The sequence below is a fragment of the Mus pahari genome, chromosome 9 (assembly GCF_900095145.1).
Source record: "Mus pahari chromosome 9, PAHARI_EIJ_v1.1, whole genome shotgun sequence".
NCBI lineage: Eukaryota > Metazoa > Chordata > Mammalia > Rodentia > Muridae > Mus > Mus pahari.
The window spans coordinates 88139160-88159671 of NC_034598.1; the positions used below are offsets into that span (position 1 = coordinate 88139160).

The 20512-nt window shown below is 40.1% G+C and overlaps 1 protein-coding gene across 1 annotated transcript in view; it reads right to left on the bottom strand.

The window, feature by feature from the left end:
• C9H12orf42 (chromosome 9 C12orf42 homolog) overlaps positions 1 to 20512 on the bottom strand; it is a 141179-nt gene that overhangs the window by 76345 nt on the left and 44322 nt on the right. Inside the window, exon 3 of the mRNA XM_021205845.1 lies at positions 4403 to 4471. Within this exon, the coding sequence (XP_021061504.1) occupies positions 4403 to 4471 (69 nt within the window). The remainder of the gene's footprint in view (positions 1 to 4402; positions 4472 to 20512) is intronic.

Below are 20512 nucleotides of genomic sequence, written 5' to 3' on the forward strand. Positions count from 1 at the left end.
GACAGACAGACAGACAGACAGACAGACAGACCCTGCGACCCTGCACAGGTTCACACACAGATACACAGACACACATGTGTGTGTGTGTGTGTGTGTGTGTGTGTGTGTGTGTTTGTGTATGAAAACATTGTGGTAAGATATGAAAAACATGTCTTTTACTGCTTTCGTTCACTTATTTGTGTTATATTTTACGTTCAGTTTAAATGTAGTTTATGTTATACTTATAATTTATAAATATGAATATAGTTTATATGTAAGTATAAAGTTATAATATGGCTTGTAATGTTATTCTAAGTACAGTGATATGAACATAAACATAAGCAGATTGAATATGAGCACCTGATTTTTTTTCTCCCTGTGAAGTGTTTGCAATTAGAATTTAAATGCCATTGTTCTATAATCCTTTGAGATATTCTGACTGATCAGTCCTTCCCACTGGAGTTGTTCAGATCGCTTCACCCTTGGCTGTCCCACAGACCAGCTCTGCTGATCCTCAAAAGGGGCTGACATCTGAGAGAAACGTTAATCCATCGTTCCAGGTGCTTTTGTCTCAGGCAGGCAGGACCGTGGGGCTGAAGAAGGACACATGCTTGGGAAGCTGAATGGGAAATAGACTAGGAAGGAAAACATAATCATTGAGACCAAGAGGAGAGTGGCAACCAGTCCATGGATGGCTTTGGGGCCAGAATAACATCTTTGAACTTAACTGTTAGTGAAACTGAACCCTGTTGGTGACTTGAGCCGAATATGATGCTTTTGTGGTTGTGGAAACATCACTAAGTCCTTCAATCCAGTTCTGACCTAGAATGTATTTTTACCACCATCTGTTTCCTTTTTCTATGTCTCAGATATCTTTAAACTGGAAAGAAAATACAAAAGTTTATAAACGTATCCCTCCATGGACACAGTTATCATATAAAACAACACACGCTTGTTTCTCTGACTTCATTCATTCAGCTGCGTCCTTGATGGTGTAGGAATGGCTTCCACTTGTTGCTTCAAACCAGCTGCAACATTCCACTGTTTAAATATTCCACAATCAATAAAACCATTCTCCTGCTGATGGGCACATGTGTCTTTTTCATGTCCCGTTACAAAATTCACTCCTCGGGAAGTCAGCCTCCATACATCTTCAGCAACTTTAACTTCATACATTGGTGAGGACTACTGAGTCACAGCCAGTATGCAGCTGCACTGTGTTACATTGTTAAATGTTCTCCAAAGTGATTCTGCACTATACAAAGGTCCAGTTTCTCTACATCTTTATAAGAGCCACATCTTTATAAGGTGGTGGATGACTCCAACGAAACTGCGTCTTCCAGACACAACAGGGCTAATACACATATGACTCAGAGACTGTGAAGGCACGCACAAACCCTGCACAGGTTCACACGCAGACTAAATCCTAGCACCAAGAAGGGGAAGTGGGTACATGTGGACCCCTAACCAAGAATCTATTTGCAACTGATCCCTGCTGGGAAAGAAATGTTTCCTCCAATGCAATCTCACTGGGTAAATCAGCCATTCTCTAGAGCAGACTGCCTGCCCAGGAGTAATTGGCCAACATAAAATGGACTTCATGGGTTTTTGTAGTGTAGTTGTTGCTATTGTTCTTGCTGGTGACAGTGGTGTGTGTGTGTGTGTGTGTGTGTGTGTGTGTGTGTGTGTTCTTTTCCTTTCATTTTCCTTGGGTTTTTTGAGAGGGGGGAATTGGTTTTTTTGAGAGACAGAGGAGAGTGAGAGAACATGAAGTTGGGTCTGTATGGAGGTAAGGAGGAAATGGAAATGAAGGAGTTGGGGAGGAAAATGCAATCAAAATATATGCATATATCAAAATATTTGTATGAAAAATTTTGAAATCAAACAATTTCTTTTATTTCCAGTTTTCTAAACAAGTTTTTCTCCTATAAATTAGTGTTAAACTAGTAAGTATCCATAGGAACAGAAAAGGTTTTGTTCATTTGTTTTGTTGTTAATATGTATTTTGAAATTTTATTTTTTATATTAAGCTATTCTTACATCATTAAAACTAATCCTAATTAGTTATGATGTATTTTTATTTTATAGATGGACAAATTTGAATTTGCTAGCACTCTAATATATTTTATAAATTATAATGGTCTATAATTTGTTTCCTTTTTAAGTAAGGATGAGCTACATATTATTCTCTTTCTCTTCATAACAATTTTTGGCATTCAATGTTTTTATACAATTCAGCCACAGTTATAGACCTTCTTGGCAGGCTCTTTGGGAGCAATAGGAATTTTTGAATTTTAATTAAAAATGGTTTGTTTGTTTGTCTGTTTGTTTTTGGTTTTTGTTTTTTGATTTGGTTTGGTTTTTTTTTTTGTTTTTTGTTTTGTTTTTTTGTTTTGTTTTTTTTTTTTTTTTGCTTATCATGTTCTAATAGAAAATACACATTGATATCTGTTCTGCCTCCTGACACAGATCTCCTACAATGCGAAGTTCTCTTTTTATAACAGTCATTTGACCATTTTCTTGGTGAGCAACCAACACGATATAAAAAGCAGAATGCTGAAGTATCTGCATTCAGACACAGGCATCAGACAGAGGATACCCAACAGCTAATATGATAGTGGCCCATATTTGATACATGTTGTTTAATATATGCTACATGCTATACAATATTTGATATACGATACAGAATACCCCAAATAAGATATATAATAGGTAATAAAACATTCAGTAGCTAGAATATAGTATATGATATGAATTATGACAACATAAAAGTGGTTTTTTTTTAAAGAGACATCTTTATAGTTTTATTCCTGTCTCCATCACTCCTCCAAAACACAAAGCCACACACAGATAGAAGAAAAAAAAGAACAGAAAGAAGGAGTGGGCACAGTTGAAAGAGAACCCAGGAAACACGAAGAGCCTGGCCTCAGACAGGACTCCACTACCCCCATACAAACTCACTGAAAGCCAGAGGGAAGGAGGGCTACCCAGCAGTCAGTTGTTGGCAGGCTTGAGGGGCACTTGACTATAATGTGTACCACACCTCTCCAAGTGGAGGGACTGTGGCCCACCTTTAGGAAGTTTTGCCTTCCTGGGGTCTTTGCACACTAATGGAATGGCCTCGATAAGGAGGTTCTATTCATCTCCCCTCCCTCCCCTTCCCTACAAACCCTGTGAGTCACATACTCCATTAGCTGAATGGATGCTTATGAGGCTAAAGGCTTAAGGCCCAGTGGAAAAACAACTACAGAAACGGAGCACTGCGGATGCCTTATTTAGACTCAGCCCTCTGCTCTACTGCAGAAAAAAATCAGCAGAAAATCAGGTCATGGTTCTAGTTTGTATGTTTTAAGTAGGTCACATTTTCATCTTCTCTAAGCTGGCCATTTTCTTTAATCTTAGAGCATGAGTTAACACCTCTGGTTGCTTACTACAGATCTATTTACAGTCACTGTAACCTACTTGGGGCAAAACCAGTCACAAACTTTCACTGGTGTTTGACTTTGTTTTTCTTCTTCAAAATTTTCTTTGTCCTATTGGTTGGTGATCTGGCGGCTGTTGGGTGGGCTGTTTGTTTGTCTGTGACAGGGTCTCACCATGTAGCTCTGACTAGCCTGAAATGACTATTTTGTAAATGGAAGATTAGAAGAGAAACTATCTTAGAATCACTCCCACCCAAACCCCCTCAACTACCTGGGACCTAGTGGCTCCATCAGTATTCCTGGACTCTAGGGTCTTCTTTAGGAGACATTGGGATCCCCTTCGTAGCAAATAAGGACATAGAGACATGTTCAGTATAAAAGTTTCCATCATGTTTTCAGTCCTGCTGAATTTGGGATGCTGCCATGGCTCCATGAAAATGGGACTGGCCCTCCAGTCATGGTCACCATCTCTGGGCACATATCATAAGAGAGCCACAAATTCACAGCACAGGGACAGGCATTCAAGGCCTTCCATGATTGGGCTATTAGCAACCACGGAATAAAGGGCAGCCTAATAAGAGGCCACACAGAGTATTAACATTTTTAGTGTTCAATTTTTTTCTGTATGAAACTACTTATTTTTTATATTGTAAGACAAAAATTATCATGCTAGACCATCTATGTTGTGACACATAACAGGGAGTGAAAAGGCACCTAGTGCCCATTTCTGTCCTTGCGAATCAAATAAGTCTTTCCTTGGTGCACATGTCTACGTCCTCGAAGAACACAGAGATCGCACGATTCTCAGACAGATTCAAGGGTCTATAGGAAATACCTTTAACATCCTTCCTAACTGGGAATTTAAGACACAAATGTTTTACAGTTATGATTTCCAAAGTAATTTCCAAAAGTAGGAGGGACTAAATGTCGGGTGGAGCTTTGGAACACAAGGAGAGGCCAGTACAGATGCAGACCTAGGGAACAGAACTCTGCTTACTCACACTTGTGGTAGGTGAGCCTCTCTCCCACAGGGTCACACTGCTCACAATGGGAATATAGCAAAAGGACTTCTGGAAGAGAAGAGACAAGGTACTTATTTAGCATCACACATTTCATCACATCACTGAGAGATGAGCTATAAGTAGCCCAGAAGCTAATCCATTCTAACATTGGCTGCTTACACTGAGAATCTGATAATGCCCAGAGCACTAGCCTAGTTACCATGGAAACTATGGCAAACTCTAAATGTAGTCGCCACTGTTAAGAGTCGAGATGAAGCCACATGTAGGAAGTCAAAAAAAAAAAAAAAATTAAAAGACAAAAACATCATTAATGAATTTAAATTTTTGGTGCTGGTGTAATATATGGTAATAAATGACTCTTGAGGTCTAACAGTATAAAGTAGAGTTAAATCAGTATGCCCTTTGCCATATGCTTTTGATGTGTGTCAAATACTCTTCAGCCATCCCGAAGGGGACCATCCAAAGCCAACCCGCATACCTAAGAACATTAATAAGAAATGAATACTGCTTGGTAGACGTCATTAATTTGGAACTGTATGTCATACCGAATTAACATGGCAGAAACCTGCTCAAAGCAAATGCTGTGCGTTTAATATGACTGCTCGTGGAAGTCAGAGAAGGTTTGCTGAGGACCCGACGGTGAGAGAGAACCTTGACATTTTATGTAAAATGTCAACTCTTCATAAGATTATCTCAGGATTGGTTTTCTGACTTCTTGTTTTCAGTTTGATGGTTTTCATTTCTGTTAGTCACAGTGTCCCAGGGCCCTTGACTTATTACGCAGCATTTGCTAAATTCAGTCTCGGTACCTTGAAGGACAAAAGCCACAGGAAGCCCAAGGCCAGGACACAGGTGCACATCTGAAAAACAGTGGTTCTTCCGCTCTTCCTCAGGATTTAAAGATTTTATTTATTGACTTAATTTTATGTGACGATGTATGCACCCGAGTGTATGTACATGGACCATGAACATGCAAGTGCCCACAGAGTCAAGAAGAAGGTATCCAATTCCCTGGAACTGGAGATATAGGTAGTTATAAGCTACTTCGTGTGGGAGCTAGGAGTTACACCTGGGTCCTCAGCAAGATCAGCAAGTTCTCTTGACTGCTGAGCATCTCCCCAGCCCTAAGTGAGCAGAACGACACCAGCGCGAGTTATGAAGACTCATGCGGGGAAAGCGGGAAAGTGGAATGTTCTGGAGGTGGAAGAGAGGCATGTGCAGATTCACATGTGGTAGATGACATAGACTTGGAAAACAGAACTCCCACTCACTCAGTGAAAGCGGAAGAGGAAAGGATGGTCCTCCTGAAATCCAGAACCAAGACTGAAGGACATGATAAATAAAAGTCTAAGATTAAGTCAGCAGAAAAATAACAAAACTCCTGGAATCCAGAGGAAATATACAAGATTTTCAGAGCCTGAAAGTTAGGGTCATAAACATATAATATTTGATTATTTTATACATTTGTATTTATATTTGTATTTGCATTTATACATAAATTTATATAAATATAACATACAGATATGTAAATAAATTTATATAAATGTGTTATATTCATAATATAATTATATTTTATATGATTATAAATATATGATTAATATTTAGCTATACTAGATATACCATGAGTATAGGCATGAGCATGACCCCATGAAGTCAAACAAACACATCTTTTACATGATAACCTGGTATCAGTTCTGTACATGAGAGACATACAACAAAAGGACTAAAGGATGCAGGAAATCCCCTCTAGGATCCCCGACGGAGTTGGAATTTGAAGCAGGAAGGAATCCTAAACTCTCGCCATGGCATGCTGGGTGAAGAAGCTACTTCAGATTGCACCACAAAGTGAACCGCCCAAGGTCGCTGACTATGTAACCCTCTGTCGAGTCACCAGGACACATGCGCAGCACCACAAAGTGAACAGCCCAAGATCGCTGACTATGTAACCCTCTGTCCAGTCACCAGGACACATGTGCAGCCTTCAGACCCTGGATGTCTGGTTTGACCTGGAAAACCACCTCATAGGTGCAGGAAGGAGAGACTCCAGTTTAAGATGCAGACCATCAGGTAAAGAGTCAAGCCTATGCCAAGCAGCATCTCAGCTTCCCTCCTCCGTGAGACCTCTGCAATCATTCGATCACACATTTAGTCCGGGGATTCTCCAACTAGGTAACCTTTGCCTGAAGTGGTCGGGACCCTCAGTACCCTACTCAGTACATTGATTTCAGTGGAGATTTCTTGGTACCACTGTTTAAGCTATGCCCATGGCAGGGGGCTCCATGAGTAGCATCATTCAGAGAAACTGTAATGGGAAAACAATTGTCTCCAAGGTGTCAAGTGTAGTACATGAACATGTGTACACAGCAGTCCTGTGGTTTGCACTTTACAAAATGTAGAACGCGTTGTTGAGGTACAGGTGATATGCAAATGACTATGTATATTTGATACCTACCATTTGACAACTTTAGAGGTATCTAACAGAGAAAAGAAGCGGGAATGAGGATTTAACTATCAACTCCTTAGAAAAGCTTCTCCCTAAACCTTCTAATGCAGGTAGAATTTCTTTTCAGACACAACAGTTATTGTAACCCACAAGCCGAAGGTGGCAGAGAGACTTGAAAAACTAAAGTAACTGGGATATTCGTTGTCAGTCATTAACCTGATTTTCTAATGAATATGGCATTAGGCATTCATTAACAATCATCTGTGTTTATGTTGAGCAGTTGATGTATGATGAAGGTTGAGAAATGAAAGCAAAATTAAAGCAGGGAATTCTGGACACTTATAAAGCAAATAACTTGTTTGGCAGTAATTACACATTGAAAACTAACTCAAGTGCATTGAGAAAGCCACAAGAGTCACCACAGAAAGCAAGGTGCTTTGCTCCAAAATACACAGAATAAATAAAAACAACAATAATAATGACAATAATAACACCCAGTGTTTCTTTAAACATGAAGAGAAGGCAAAAACATCCCATAAGTGGTGAATGAGAGGCTCAAGTCCAGTGAAAAGAAATACAGTCATAACCCATATGTGGGAGATAAGGCAGGTTACCAAAAATAAGTACAGATCAACCCATTTAATTTAAAGTTTTAAAAACTATGTTGTGACACTGTGGGAACAGGTGTCATGTACTCCAGGATACAGGTTTTGCTCCAATTACACACTACATGCTCACTATATGCCCTGTGAAAACCGAGCCTGCAGACAGGAGCTCAGGGGGCCATTCTAATGCAGATACAGGTTTTACCAATGACATTTTTTATCTTCAGATGACATTGAATGTCCTGAATTCAATACAATGCATGACTAAGAGATGCAGTCGATAAACACAGTCAAGAACTCTTTGCAGAAGTAAATACTGACAAGAAGTGGTGACACATGCCTTTAATTCCAGCCCTGGAAAGAAAAGGAGGAGGAAGAGGAGGAGAAGGAAGAAGGGATAAGAGAAGAAGGAGAAGGAGGAGGAGGAGGAGGAGGGGCATTGTGGCCTTAAGGAAAGGATTTGAGAGATGACTAAACTTGTGAAAGCTAAGGAAGGGAGCACAAAATTTCATATAAAACTTATCACAAAATTTATCATCAGAAATGTCCCTGCAGAGCTCCATGCAAACTTCACTAAAGCTTTCAGGTACGATTTCACTGTTTCAGAACTTCCAATCCTCTAAGATTTAGTGGAGGAATAGAAGCAGTACAACGTGCATGTGTATGTGCGTGCATGCGTATGTGCGTGCGTGCATCCCCTCCAGCAATAAGCTGCAGGAGAAAATCTTCAGATAAGCCTAGAGGGCTGACTAAAGATACAAAGATTTTCAAGCTGGAGTCAAGGTCTGGATCACCCTCCTTTGAAAGATGGGAAGTGACAAATATCTTCCCAAATAAAGGTTTGCATGCACTTGAGGGTTAGTAACCAAAGGAAAAGTTCCCAGGAGGCTCTACAAAGGGCAGCTGGCCTTGTGGAAACATTTGCAAAGTGCTTGGGAGTCAACAATGCTAAAAGCAAATACTTGCTTTGCCCCTGGGATTGAAACAGAAGCGGAAGCCAGGAGACCCCTGGTGAGGTCATTGAACTGCGCCAAATAAAAAGATGTGTTTGCTATGGTGGGCACTGTTTCTTTTCAAAAGCTGTACTTTGATTGTAAGAGGAAAAACCATTTTACTTTTAGGCATAAAATGAAGACTTTAAGCTCAAATTTTCATTTCTTAAATTAACTGAACCCTTTTTAAAATCTAGGTTGTCTACTTGACTCTAACCTAAGAGGGGGTGTTCCGTTTGACATGTTCTTGGTCGGCAGGTTGCTTCCTGACTTAAGTAGCACCTCAACGATGTACCAGCACCACTTTATTCCCTTGACTGCTGTCCCGGGCACTTTCCAGGAGTCTTCATAACCAAAGACATTCATATGTCAGAAAATTCAGGGAATCCACTCTTCCTGAAGCAGTTTTTACCTACCGATGATTCTTACATTTTAATGTATAGTCAAGGTCACCTGGGACCCACTGGTTGAAATGCACAGGGTAGGTCAGGGGGGTCTACTTTGAGCCTAAGTTCCTGATTTTACATCAAACTTCCTGATGATGTGGTTCCCAAATAACTCATTGTTGAGCCACTGCTCTTTACCATGTTTGTTGTCTTAAATGGGTTCTAAGAGGGCAGGAATGGTGGAACATGCCTATAACACAACACTTTGGAGGCTAAAGTAGAAGAATTGTCAAGAATAACCTGTGTGTGATAGATAGCCACTATGAGGTCAGCCATGACTATTTAGCAAGACCCCATGTCAAAAAAATAAAATAAATAAAATAAAATAAAATAAAATAAAAAGATTAAGACTAAAGATAACCAAACCTTTGGAAATAGATAAATCCCTCTCCGATGAAAGTCCTACAAAGTATAATGGACCAAGAATCAAGCAACTTCCACTAATAATGAAACACAAGACATGGTTTAGCCACCATGTAGTGGGTTTTCCAGTTGTCATAACTATGCCCAAGGTGTTTTTGTCCACTTGTCTGGTTATTGCAATCAAGATAATTATTGAATCACACTGGAGTGTGTTCAGCACCAAAGAAAAACTAAATGGTGCACAATCTCCATGGTACTCCCCCAGGAAGTTCCAAGCCCAGCAGGACACAGCCCCTGATGGAAGGATAGATAGAGTACCCAAGAAACTCCTCCCCCAGACATCCGTAGAAACTCAAAGAAGAAACAGCAGCCTCTTCTTGAAGGATAGGTCCATTGAGCTAAATTTGGAAGCAGAAGCAAAAATAGATTTAGTGGCAGAAAAGGGAGCAAGATGTCAGTTGCGGAGAACAGATGTGGCCAAGCCTTTACTGGAGAACATTCTGACCATGTGTTAGCTGCCGACAGTGACAAGACTAGCCCTGTCCCTGTGGTGTCTTTGCAGTGTCCCTGAACCCTCAACCAAGGTACTACTGAGTGTCTGCCACTTTTAATCAGGATTTATTTTGGAAATGAGAAGTCTGAAACCTAAAGAATTTCACTCTATCCCAAGGTTGGGATGCCAAGGGGAGTCGACCTGGTTGCAAGGCCTATATTTTTTTCGGGGTGCCCTGCTACCTCACCAGAAGGTATTCTGGAAGTATTCCAGAAGGTCTAGATTGTGGAACATGAAGCAGCCTGTGAGATAGGAAGATGCTGACATTGCATTTCTATATAAACATTCCACTATTTTTCCCTTCCCTCAGCTCGTACTTTGAATCTTTAAATACACAGAAAAATAACTGACTCCAGTCTGATAGTGACCTAATATTTTATCAGCCTTGGGCAAACTTCCTATTGACAGTGCATTTTTGGACCTTTTCAACAACTATAATTTTATTCTCCATCTTTAAAGCATCTTTACCTTTGAAAGACCTCAACTTTGAAAAGTACAGGCAAACAGAAAGGCAGAAACTGGGCCAAGGAATGTATTGGCAAAGATACCACTCCTCCTGTGGAGCTTTAAATGAACTTCAAAAACAAAAAGTCATGGCACCCTCTCTAGGCAGATAGGGTCCCTGACAAGCCTTGGTTTAGTCCAAAATGTCCTTGTGTAGAGTAAAGCCTACCAATGTAACACAGCAGCTGCGATTCCCACTGATGTTACCTGTCTAGTGTGGTACAAGTGTGTCTAAAAACTCTATTCCAGAATGATAGCCAAGAGGAACCATGGGCTGGGTATAGTCTACAAAGCTTTTAGGAGTTCCTTGATGAATGGAGAACAAGAGATAAGACAGAAGCCAGACAGTGCAATGGGTCAAGTGCTGAAGTTTTATCCTACTAAATAATTAGAGAGACCTAAGAAAGCTTAGAAATGGAGAAATGAGTGAGGGGTGGGGGCGTGGAGGTGAGGAGGGGAGCTTAACACTTACAAAGCACCAGTTCCCAACTCTAATCCTCTCTCTTCAAGGAAGACAAAATCATCTAAGTCAAAAGATTCTGAGTCTAAGAAGTAAATCTGATTCCCCTCTAGGTAAACAGACAGGCTCTTGAGCTGAATAAAATCACTCACTCTGCGGGTATCGAGATCATAAACTGATTCCTCATTTGCTCATTGTCAGCCACTGATTCCAGAAACTCAAGAAAAACAATGGACACTTTATTTGAATTTTTTATGAATAGAAACTTTATTTAAATGCCATTATTTGTAGCTGCTGCTTCCTTTGATTAAAGTATTACCAGGAAACAGATTGCTTATTCAACTTTGGATAACCACGGTCAACTGTGCAAAAGCAACAACTGAATATTCTGTCAGCATCTATTTAAAGTTGTTCTCAAACAGCGCTAACGTGACTCTGCAAATATCCCCTTCCCTTGGCTGCAAGAAAATCCAAGAAATGGACAAATTATATTACGAACAGCCAAATATCAGCAACTTCACTGATGAGCATCTCTTTTTCCGTGTGGCTAGATACAGGAAGCCTTACAATAAAGGGCCTCTTGGGGGTTGGGGTCTTATGGATCATGCATTCTATCTTGGCATGTGGTTACCATTTCAGAAGAATCATTGAATTTCCAGGAACCAGCCAGTCTAGTCAAAAGAAATCACAAATCCTTAACTAACATATGCTAACTTTTCTTTGAGGAACAAAAGAAGCATCTTTGTTTGTTCCTCGCCAGCAAATACCCAGCCATCTCAAAGGAGTCCTTTCACTGCGCATGTTAGCAGGGAAATTCAATTGTATTTAATTAAGTTCACCCCCCCCCCCAGAAAAAAAGCTTCGCATAGAAGCATCAAAGAGGTTATCAGGGGTCAGATGCCTGTCATGACTTTCTGACCCTCCCAAAATGCAAAATAAAAGATGGTGGTATCCCTGCTGGCAATATGGATTTCCACGTTTGTGTCTCTCCCTTTCTGCTTTAATTTAATAGCAATCAGCACAATATGGCCAGTTCTTTCTGAACAATAGTATGGGCAGAAGTTAGATTTAAGGCTCTGCAAGGGGGAAGATGGGACACAAGAGAAACTTACTGTGGTTTTCAAGGCTCAATAAGAACATCGCTTCCATACCCATGACACACACACACACACACACACACACACACACACACACACACTAACTTGAAAATCTATTTAACATTCATTGTGCTCAAAATGGACAGATTGTGCTTCTGAAATCTCATATTCAGAAATTCTTTTCAATAGTCAGCTGCCCCACAGATGCTTTTGAAGAGAGAGGTATACACAAATAAGTTTTTTTTTCCTTTACCAGAAAGTAATTTGGGGGTCTGGCCATGCATCTATCAGCTCTTTAATTTAAAAATCTTAAATATTTATAATTTCTCTTCTCTAAATTTCATCATTTTCACCTTATACTGAGCACTTATGACCATATCCAGAGTTCTAACTATATTTCATGGAAACCAAACATAAGCTAACTAAACTGAATGTTAAAGTCTTAAATGTCCAATTTCAAATGAGCCCTAGACCTGGTACTCTTCCTGGGATTCATGTTTAAGAAATTATAGTCTTAACTGATATAATAAAAAAAAATTTAACCTAAGGATCCAGGGCCAGAAGACATCTTGGAGATCCTGTAATTCAGCATCCCAGCTGATGCTTGAATCCCTGGTCACAATTCTACCTCACTGTATCCAATCTGTCGTCAGAACGTGCACAGATTCTTCAAACCTGCTGTTTCCTAGGGCCATCCACTCCCAAGGACACAATCTTCACAGGCAAACATTGAAAACAGAACTAAAATGATATTCAATTATGAGGTCAAGTATCTCAAATTTTTTATTCTAGCTCGTTAGCCAATTTATGAACTCAATAATTCACTCAAGCGCCTTATATACATGAAAAGAAGGTTAAGTATGATAAAGAACCATCATCTCTGACTCAAGATCTCTGTGGCTGTGTGTGCTTGATTTTTCTGGTGTGACTACTAAGTCAGACAACTGAATCATCTCTGACTTGAATACACATTCAAGTCAAACCAGAGCAACATAACGGCTCTGGCAAAGATCACATCCAAAGACCTTCTTAGGTCTGTGTGATCCAGCTGGAATATCGACAGGACTCACACCTTTAATCCCTCTGCCTGGCATACAGACACGCCCTTAGTGCAGATGCTCAAGTCAACAAGTAATCACTGCCTGAAAATCCTTCCAAGCGTCCCCCACCCCCCTTGAAAGAGTATCAATGCTGTCGGGATGGTTTTCATGCTCCAAGCAAGGCCCAGAGCTGAAGGGGAAGGAACACAGCATCTATCTTCTTTTTGTAGCCAGTGCAGTGCTTTGGAACGAGCTACAAGAGGGACATTGAAGACCGTAACTTGGTTCCGGCCAGAAAAAGAATCTCAGAGTGGGTGGGAACAGGAGGCAACTTCCAGAGTGGTTCTTGTCTAGGGTTGAGTGCAGCTGGCCTCTGATCCTATCTAATGAGAAAAGTAGGGGCAAATCAGAAGCCTGTACGCTCTGTACCTTCACCCTCCTGGAAGCTGAACCGGAAGGAGTAATAAGTGGGGTGGGCAGTTACTGAGCTCATCTCAATCATCCTGTAGAAGAGAAGCTGTGGTCTTTAGTCATGTAAGAAAACTGATGGATGACTGGACAAATTGACACATCCAAGAACACACAGATACTAAACAAGGAAGATTTGGACCAAGATCTGTACCCAAGACTCCAAGCTCAGTTCAAATTATGTTGACTATGGAATGTATCCACCTTTGAGAAAAGACATATTTGAGTTGTTTCCTTTCTCCCATCTGTATGAAGCACACAGAGCATCTGCAGATTCACTTGCTGTCTATTTTATCAGCCTGAGATACAGTGAGCTCATTCACCGCATAGCTAAAAAGAAATCTGTCCCTTTGGTTAATAATATTACATATTAGTATGATATGTAACATTAATATAACTAACATATAATTAATATATTAATTATATATTATTATTATTGACACCTCTTTATTTATTTGGTATTTATTTCTTTAATAAAGTATTTAATCATTTTTAAATATTTTTGCTATTTGTGGGTGCATGTGTGTTTGTGTCTGTATAAGAGAGTATGCCCATGTGTCCAGAGACCAGAGGCATCATACCGCCCTGGAGTTAGAGTTGTAGATAGTTATGAGCTGACTGAAAGAGTGCTGAGACCCACACGTGGATCCTCTCCAAGAATAGAATGTACTCTTAAGCACTGAGTCTTCTTTCTGGCCTCTATTTAATCTTAATTAGTATGAATTTTTTAAATAAATAATAAATACAAACGCTTATTGTCCTTTTTATTATGTAATACTATGACAATTTATTCTTCCCTTAACAGTACCCTTTGCTATATATGATGTGATTACAGTGGATACTAGAAAATACAAAGTTAACATCCAGAAGTAAAAACTGATGCAGGCAGTTATTGCCATAGTCAGGGTGCTTCTGTCCTTCCTAAATCCATGCATTAAAATTCATAATACCATTGTGTTGGTATCAAAAGTTGGGGGCCTTCAGGAGATGACTTGGCCTTGTGCATGGGATTAAAGACATCAGAAAAGTCCTAAAGGGACATTTTTGGTCCTTGTATCATAGAAGGGACAGCAGTAAAGGATCATATTCAGAGAACACTGGATCATCTAGTATCTTGGCCTTGAATTTCAAAATATCCAGGACTGTGAGCAATGAATATCTATTGTCTATACATTACCAAGTCCAATAATTTTATTCTAGCAATCTAAACATACTATGACAAGTACACACACACACACACACACACACACACACACACACGAGAGACAGAGACAGAGAGACAGACAGGCAGACAGGCAGACAAAGAAAGACTGATTGATTTAAAAACACATTGCTGCCGTGCTGTAGCCCACTTGTAGTCTTAACTATTACTCATAAAAACCTCGATATAGACCCGGCTGTTCATAGACTGGGAAGCTGATGCCGAAAGCACTAATTACTGTACTCTGAGTTTGTTGAGCATAATTAAGTAGACTATACTTATACTCAGGTGTATGTCACATCTGGACATGTTACCAAGGCAACAAAACACCATCTGACACTCCAAGAGAAAGCACATGTTCTGGAATTCTTTCTGCAAGCTAACATTTTAACGAAATCCAAATTTTTAACCTTTGATGAGCATAAGAAAAAAATGTTATCATGCAGAATCAGTTAGAAAACCCACTGAACCCAAAGACTACTTTGATTTAATTTTACTTACTTCAACGCTAAGTACATTTTAATTCAGCCAAACAATAAGGACCAAATAGTCCTTCTATGATACAAGTATATACTTTGTGTATCTGACAAACTGTATGTAATAACTTTTCAGAGAGATGAATTCTTCCTACCAAAGAGAACTTTGGATGAGGACATACTGTAGTTGGTAGAGAGCTTACCTAGCCCATAAGATAAGGAAACGGGAAGTCTGTGTTGGATTCCACAGGAGGAAACAGACAGCCTGTGGCCCTGGTGCTTGGAATTGGAGAGAAGAGAATCAGAAATCAAGAGGATCATCCTTGGCTACACTGTGAATTCAACACAGGCTGTAGGAGATGACATCTCAGAGTGTGTGTTTGGGGATAGAGTAGACTTGGCTTTCCTTGTATTTTAGAATACAGACTAAACTCAAGAGTCTAATATGCTACATTTGTCTCCTCTTCTCCCTTAGCCAGCCCCATGACCTTCAGGACAGAATGACGAAAGCAGTCACTTAGCAAATCCCCAAGCAATGCCAAGCAATTTATACATGTTACCACATTTCGTCAGTCTTTGGAATTGGTGTTAGACAGTAACCATGGTAAATAAAGCTCACAGTGGTTTGAGTATGTGTAAATATTATTGTTAATATTGTGTTTCAGAAATAAACTATTTGAATAACCCAAGGAAAAGGCAACCTTACCCAAAGATTAAACCAAAATATAGGACTAATAGGAAATAATGAAGGTCAGCTAATGGTGTCTACAAAATATAATGAAACCAAATCATCCTTGCGTGATCCCGACCACACAGCAGCATATAAAAATTGTGTGTGCTTGGCTTCTCGCATGGAGAACAACATGGCTAGGAACTAGTATAGCCCAAAACATCATAATGCAAAGTTGGCAACACTCTACTTTGTTGAAAGAATTAGACAGCTTAATAAGATTCTTCAAGTTTCATGAAGATCAAAAGGCAGTAAAAATAACAGTGTAAGGGGAAATTGAAACTTTTAGTTGAAGTACTCATGTTTGGAGAAATATACCTTTCCTTAGATATTCTGGTCAAATCCTTGAAATTAGTGCACTGTAACATAACCAAGCCTTCAGACAGGCTCACCTAGGCCACAAATGTGCCATCAATGAGAAAGAGCCATAAGATAGCCTATTCCTCAATATTTCCCACTTTTGATCTACCTCCTGTACAGCATGGGATTAACCAAAGCTACCACTGTCTGATTTTTGTAGGCAAGCAAGAAGGCTTCCATCTAGCCAACTCTGCCAAGAGGGGAGGCCATGGGTGATGTCATCATTGTATTCCCTTGAATGTGACATGCACTCCCAACGCTGTGCTTACATAGTGATGGTCCAAAAATCACCCCAGCCTTGGACTCATGATAGGCATAGATTGTAGATTTAGCTCTTGGCTTTGAGTTTTTCTTTTTCCAGACAACCTTTCTGCAAAATATCACAGAAGCCTGTGATTCAAGCTTTATAGTAGCATATGCTTTAGGAGTTTAATTTGGTTTTGAACAGGATTAAATATGCCAAAAAAAATCAAACCACAAGATATTCATAATGAGGGACAGAACACAATAGTCACCTTAAGTGAAGAGTAATTATATAACAAGAATTCGCAAATTGCTTGATGGTGTTTTCTTGTGGAGACAGGAGGCACAGCTGCCACGCTGAGAAAGTGCCAAATTTTATTCTTTTCTCCCTGTTTCCAAGAAGAGAAATCCCCTCTGCCTGGTGCAGGCTTCCTGGTTTCTCTCCAATGTATTCACATGTCTTAACAGGTTATCTCTGGGGCAACCTGGCCTTTTCCCCGGAGTATGCTTTGGCCTTTGTACAACTGAGTGTGTAAGGTGTATGTGTGTGTACTAGGATGTCATCTGGATGTCGGTTCTGTTCTAACTAAAATTTGTATTCATTAAGGAGCATGTGTGTGTGTGTAAAAACTAATACAGAATTCTGTAGAAAAGAAATGGAGATGGTTAAAAAAAAAAATTCTGACCCCAATATATTTTCAGTTGACCTGTTGAGCTTCTAAGACATTCAGAATATATCAGAATCTTGCATAAGCCTGAAGATTTAGTATATCAGGGAGTCAGGGAGTGATAAGTAGCATGTAACACAGGCAGAGCTTCATATATGAGGAAATATACCTTTCCACACACGCACCCGAGATGGGGGGGCGGAGTTTAAAAATCTAGTGACAGACAGCATTGCTACAGAGAGGCTCCGATGGGTAAATTTCAATGAAACTCTGTAGGAATGATGGTTTCATGGATCTAAGACACTCCTGAAGCTAAAGAAAGCACCCCACCTCTCCAGTGTACCCTACCCATGAAACCGGAATGAATCCACTCATGTAACACACTGTGTTTATGACTATGTGTAACAGCGATCTTGGGGTCTGCTTTGTAGAGCACAAAGATAGTTAGACCCAACCTAACAAGTCTATGCACTGGGCACCCTGCTAAAGGGATCTTTCATTCCCTACTTTGCATTATCATGCTTAATTTTAAGATGGTGACCTTGAGAATGACAGAAACCTCTGCTGGAACGTTCTGTTCCCTGAGCGCCGTGCTTTAGAGCAGGCGGTCTCTTGGAGGTAAATATGTATTCAGATACTAGTTATAGAAAAGATATTACAGCTACTATGTACAAGAACAGCAGACTCATTTTAGCTTTCCATAATTTTAGTAAGAAAGGATCTGTACCCTTCCTTCCCTGACTCTTAAATTCGGACACATCTGTATCTTCCCCTCCTCACCCTACCACCCAACATTTTTTAGGCCACTATACTAAAGCACCAGGTTAAGGACAACCTGAGTATATAAATTGATCTTCTCAACAGTTAGGAGAAAGTCAACATTGAATGTGAACTAAAAACGAAGGCAATATAAATGCAACTTCTCTTTTCTGCCCCTGAAATGTGAACAAGACTGAGTAGTTTTAACTGGAAAGCCCCCTCGCCTCACTATGGCAACCGTCTGAGTGTTGGAAGCCACCCAAATCTGAATAACTAGCTTGGACGGAGCTGTGTCTCTTGTCTCCTCAGTCTCCCTCATTCCACCTTCCAAAACGACCTGGATCGACCTTCTGAGGGAGAGTCCAAGTTCGGATCACTTGCCCTGCTCGGAAATCACAAAGGCTTCCTCAGCACCTCTCATTGGCATGAAGGGTGTCTACTCCTTTATCCAAACCACCCTCTCAACCTTGGCCAGCATTCTCCCCTCTACATACTCTAACCAACCTTCTCACAAGCCCCACTGCCCCCGCTAGTCTTCACGCTTCCCCCGTGTGGGGCATGCACACTCTTTCCTTCAACTCTCATCTCTCTTTAATTGCCTCAAGGTCCTAATCATAATGAGCCAAGACATATCTACAGAGACGCTGGGGTGTTAGTCTGTGCTGATAATTCTAGCTCTCAGGAGGCAAGGAGATCACAATATCAAGACCAGCCTGGGCAATGCAGTGAAACTGTGTTTCAAAAAAAAACAAAAATCAAGCACCAGAACCAAGAGGAGTTGGAGAGATGGCTCAACAGTTAGGAGTGCTGCTTTCTCCAGAGGACTGGGGGTTCGATTCCCAGCATCCCCATGGCAACTCACAACTATTCCACAGCTTCTGTTCTATGGCAGAGAGATCTGACATCCTCTTCTGTCCTCAGCAGACATCAGGCATGCATGCAGTGCGTAGACATGCAATGGACACAAAACACCAATGCATATAAATAAAAATAAATAAATCTATTGTTAAAATAAAAGCACTAAATAAATCAGGCTTTGAGCACTTTGAGAAGAAAGATAGCATTATCTGCTCTTAGAATCCTCTCAATAAAAAGAAAACTTTGTACTGGATAGAACTTACATAAGATTTATTGAATAAGTGAATTGCAGCATTGGCAATGGGGTTGTTGGAAAAGAGGATAACAAATGAATAGATAAATGGGTGGATACTTGAATAATTAAATATTTGGATGAAGAAATGCATGGTGTCATTGCATAATATCCAAGTGACAGGGTCTACATTTCACACTTGACCTTAAATCAAATTCTGAAATAGAATATCAGTTAGGTGTATAACTCTGAGCTAATCCAGCTTTGTTCACAGTGATATTTGAAGTCAACTTTGTTCCTCTATCTTATAACCAAGAGCTATTTATCTGCTTACACAAAATCGTGTTAATTAGTACCAACTCAGATCTAATTCTTAAGAACCATATATCTAAGTCCTCCTTTGACCGACTGAAAATATTTTTTCTCAATAGTTATTTTTTAATAGAGTAATCTTTACATCTGTGGAAAATACAGGTTTTGGAGCCATCCGGCCCTAAGCATGGTTCTCTTGCTCTCCAAAGCCAGACCATGAAAGCCAGACCCCAACAAGCTTGTGTTGTTTGTCATTAGATGCATACAGCCTACTCCTGTCTACCACTAAACACTGTGACAACCAGCCATCAGAAGATCTCAGGATGCTGCTTTATAACAGAAACGGGATGACTCACATCAAAGCATTTTCTGCAAGAAGCACTCACTGATATAAATCAACTCAGGACAGGCTAGAAGCTTTAAAAATGGCTGGAGTGACACGCAAGATGGACAGGGGAAGTCACATAAGGCCACCCCTAGATGAAGAGTCACAGACAATAACTGCCGAGAGAGGAGAGCCAGTCTTTTCCAGGGACAAGGCCACTGATGGGTTATTCTAATCCTAAGTGATAAACCCTAAACACATATACTATGAGCAACACTAAACAGGCTCACAGATTGTATTTATGCATGAATAAGCATGCGCGTGCATGTGTGTGTGTGTGTGTGTGTGTGTGTGTGAGAGAGAGAGAGAGAGAGAGAGAGAGAGAGAGAGAGAGAGAGAAAGAGAGAGAGAATAATTAAATAATTAAAGAAGAGGTCATGAATTTGAGAGGAAGTGGGTTACACACAAGAGGAGTTAAGGGTCATGGGTGAGCGATGGAGGTGGTAGTGACATGAAATTATCAAAATAATTTAAATTTTTAAAAAGTAATAAAATTGTTATGAAAGCTCATTTTAGTATAATATTTGGTTAATACTTTGTACCTCCATATTGCATATCTTGTTTATTATATCTACATAGGGAGTTCTTTCCCTATGTGCTTCTATCAATCTGAGCCCATGATGGAAACAGAATTAAGAGGTTGAATCACAATCATTAAGAAAAGATAAATAACCTTAGGTGACTTCCTAAAATAAAAGTCACTGTCCATTTGGGTGAAAGACATAAATTTCTTTGAATGGGAATATGAAGCTAGGCAGGGAGCTACGCACACGGCAGGAAGGAGAAGGTCCATTCAGAGACCACAGGCAAGCTGGAGAGGTGGCAGTACTTATAGGAGAGAGACCATCACAGTAGATAACAGCTGAAGAGGATGCAGGATTTAGGCATGCCCAA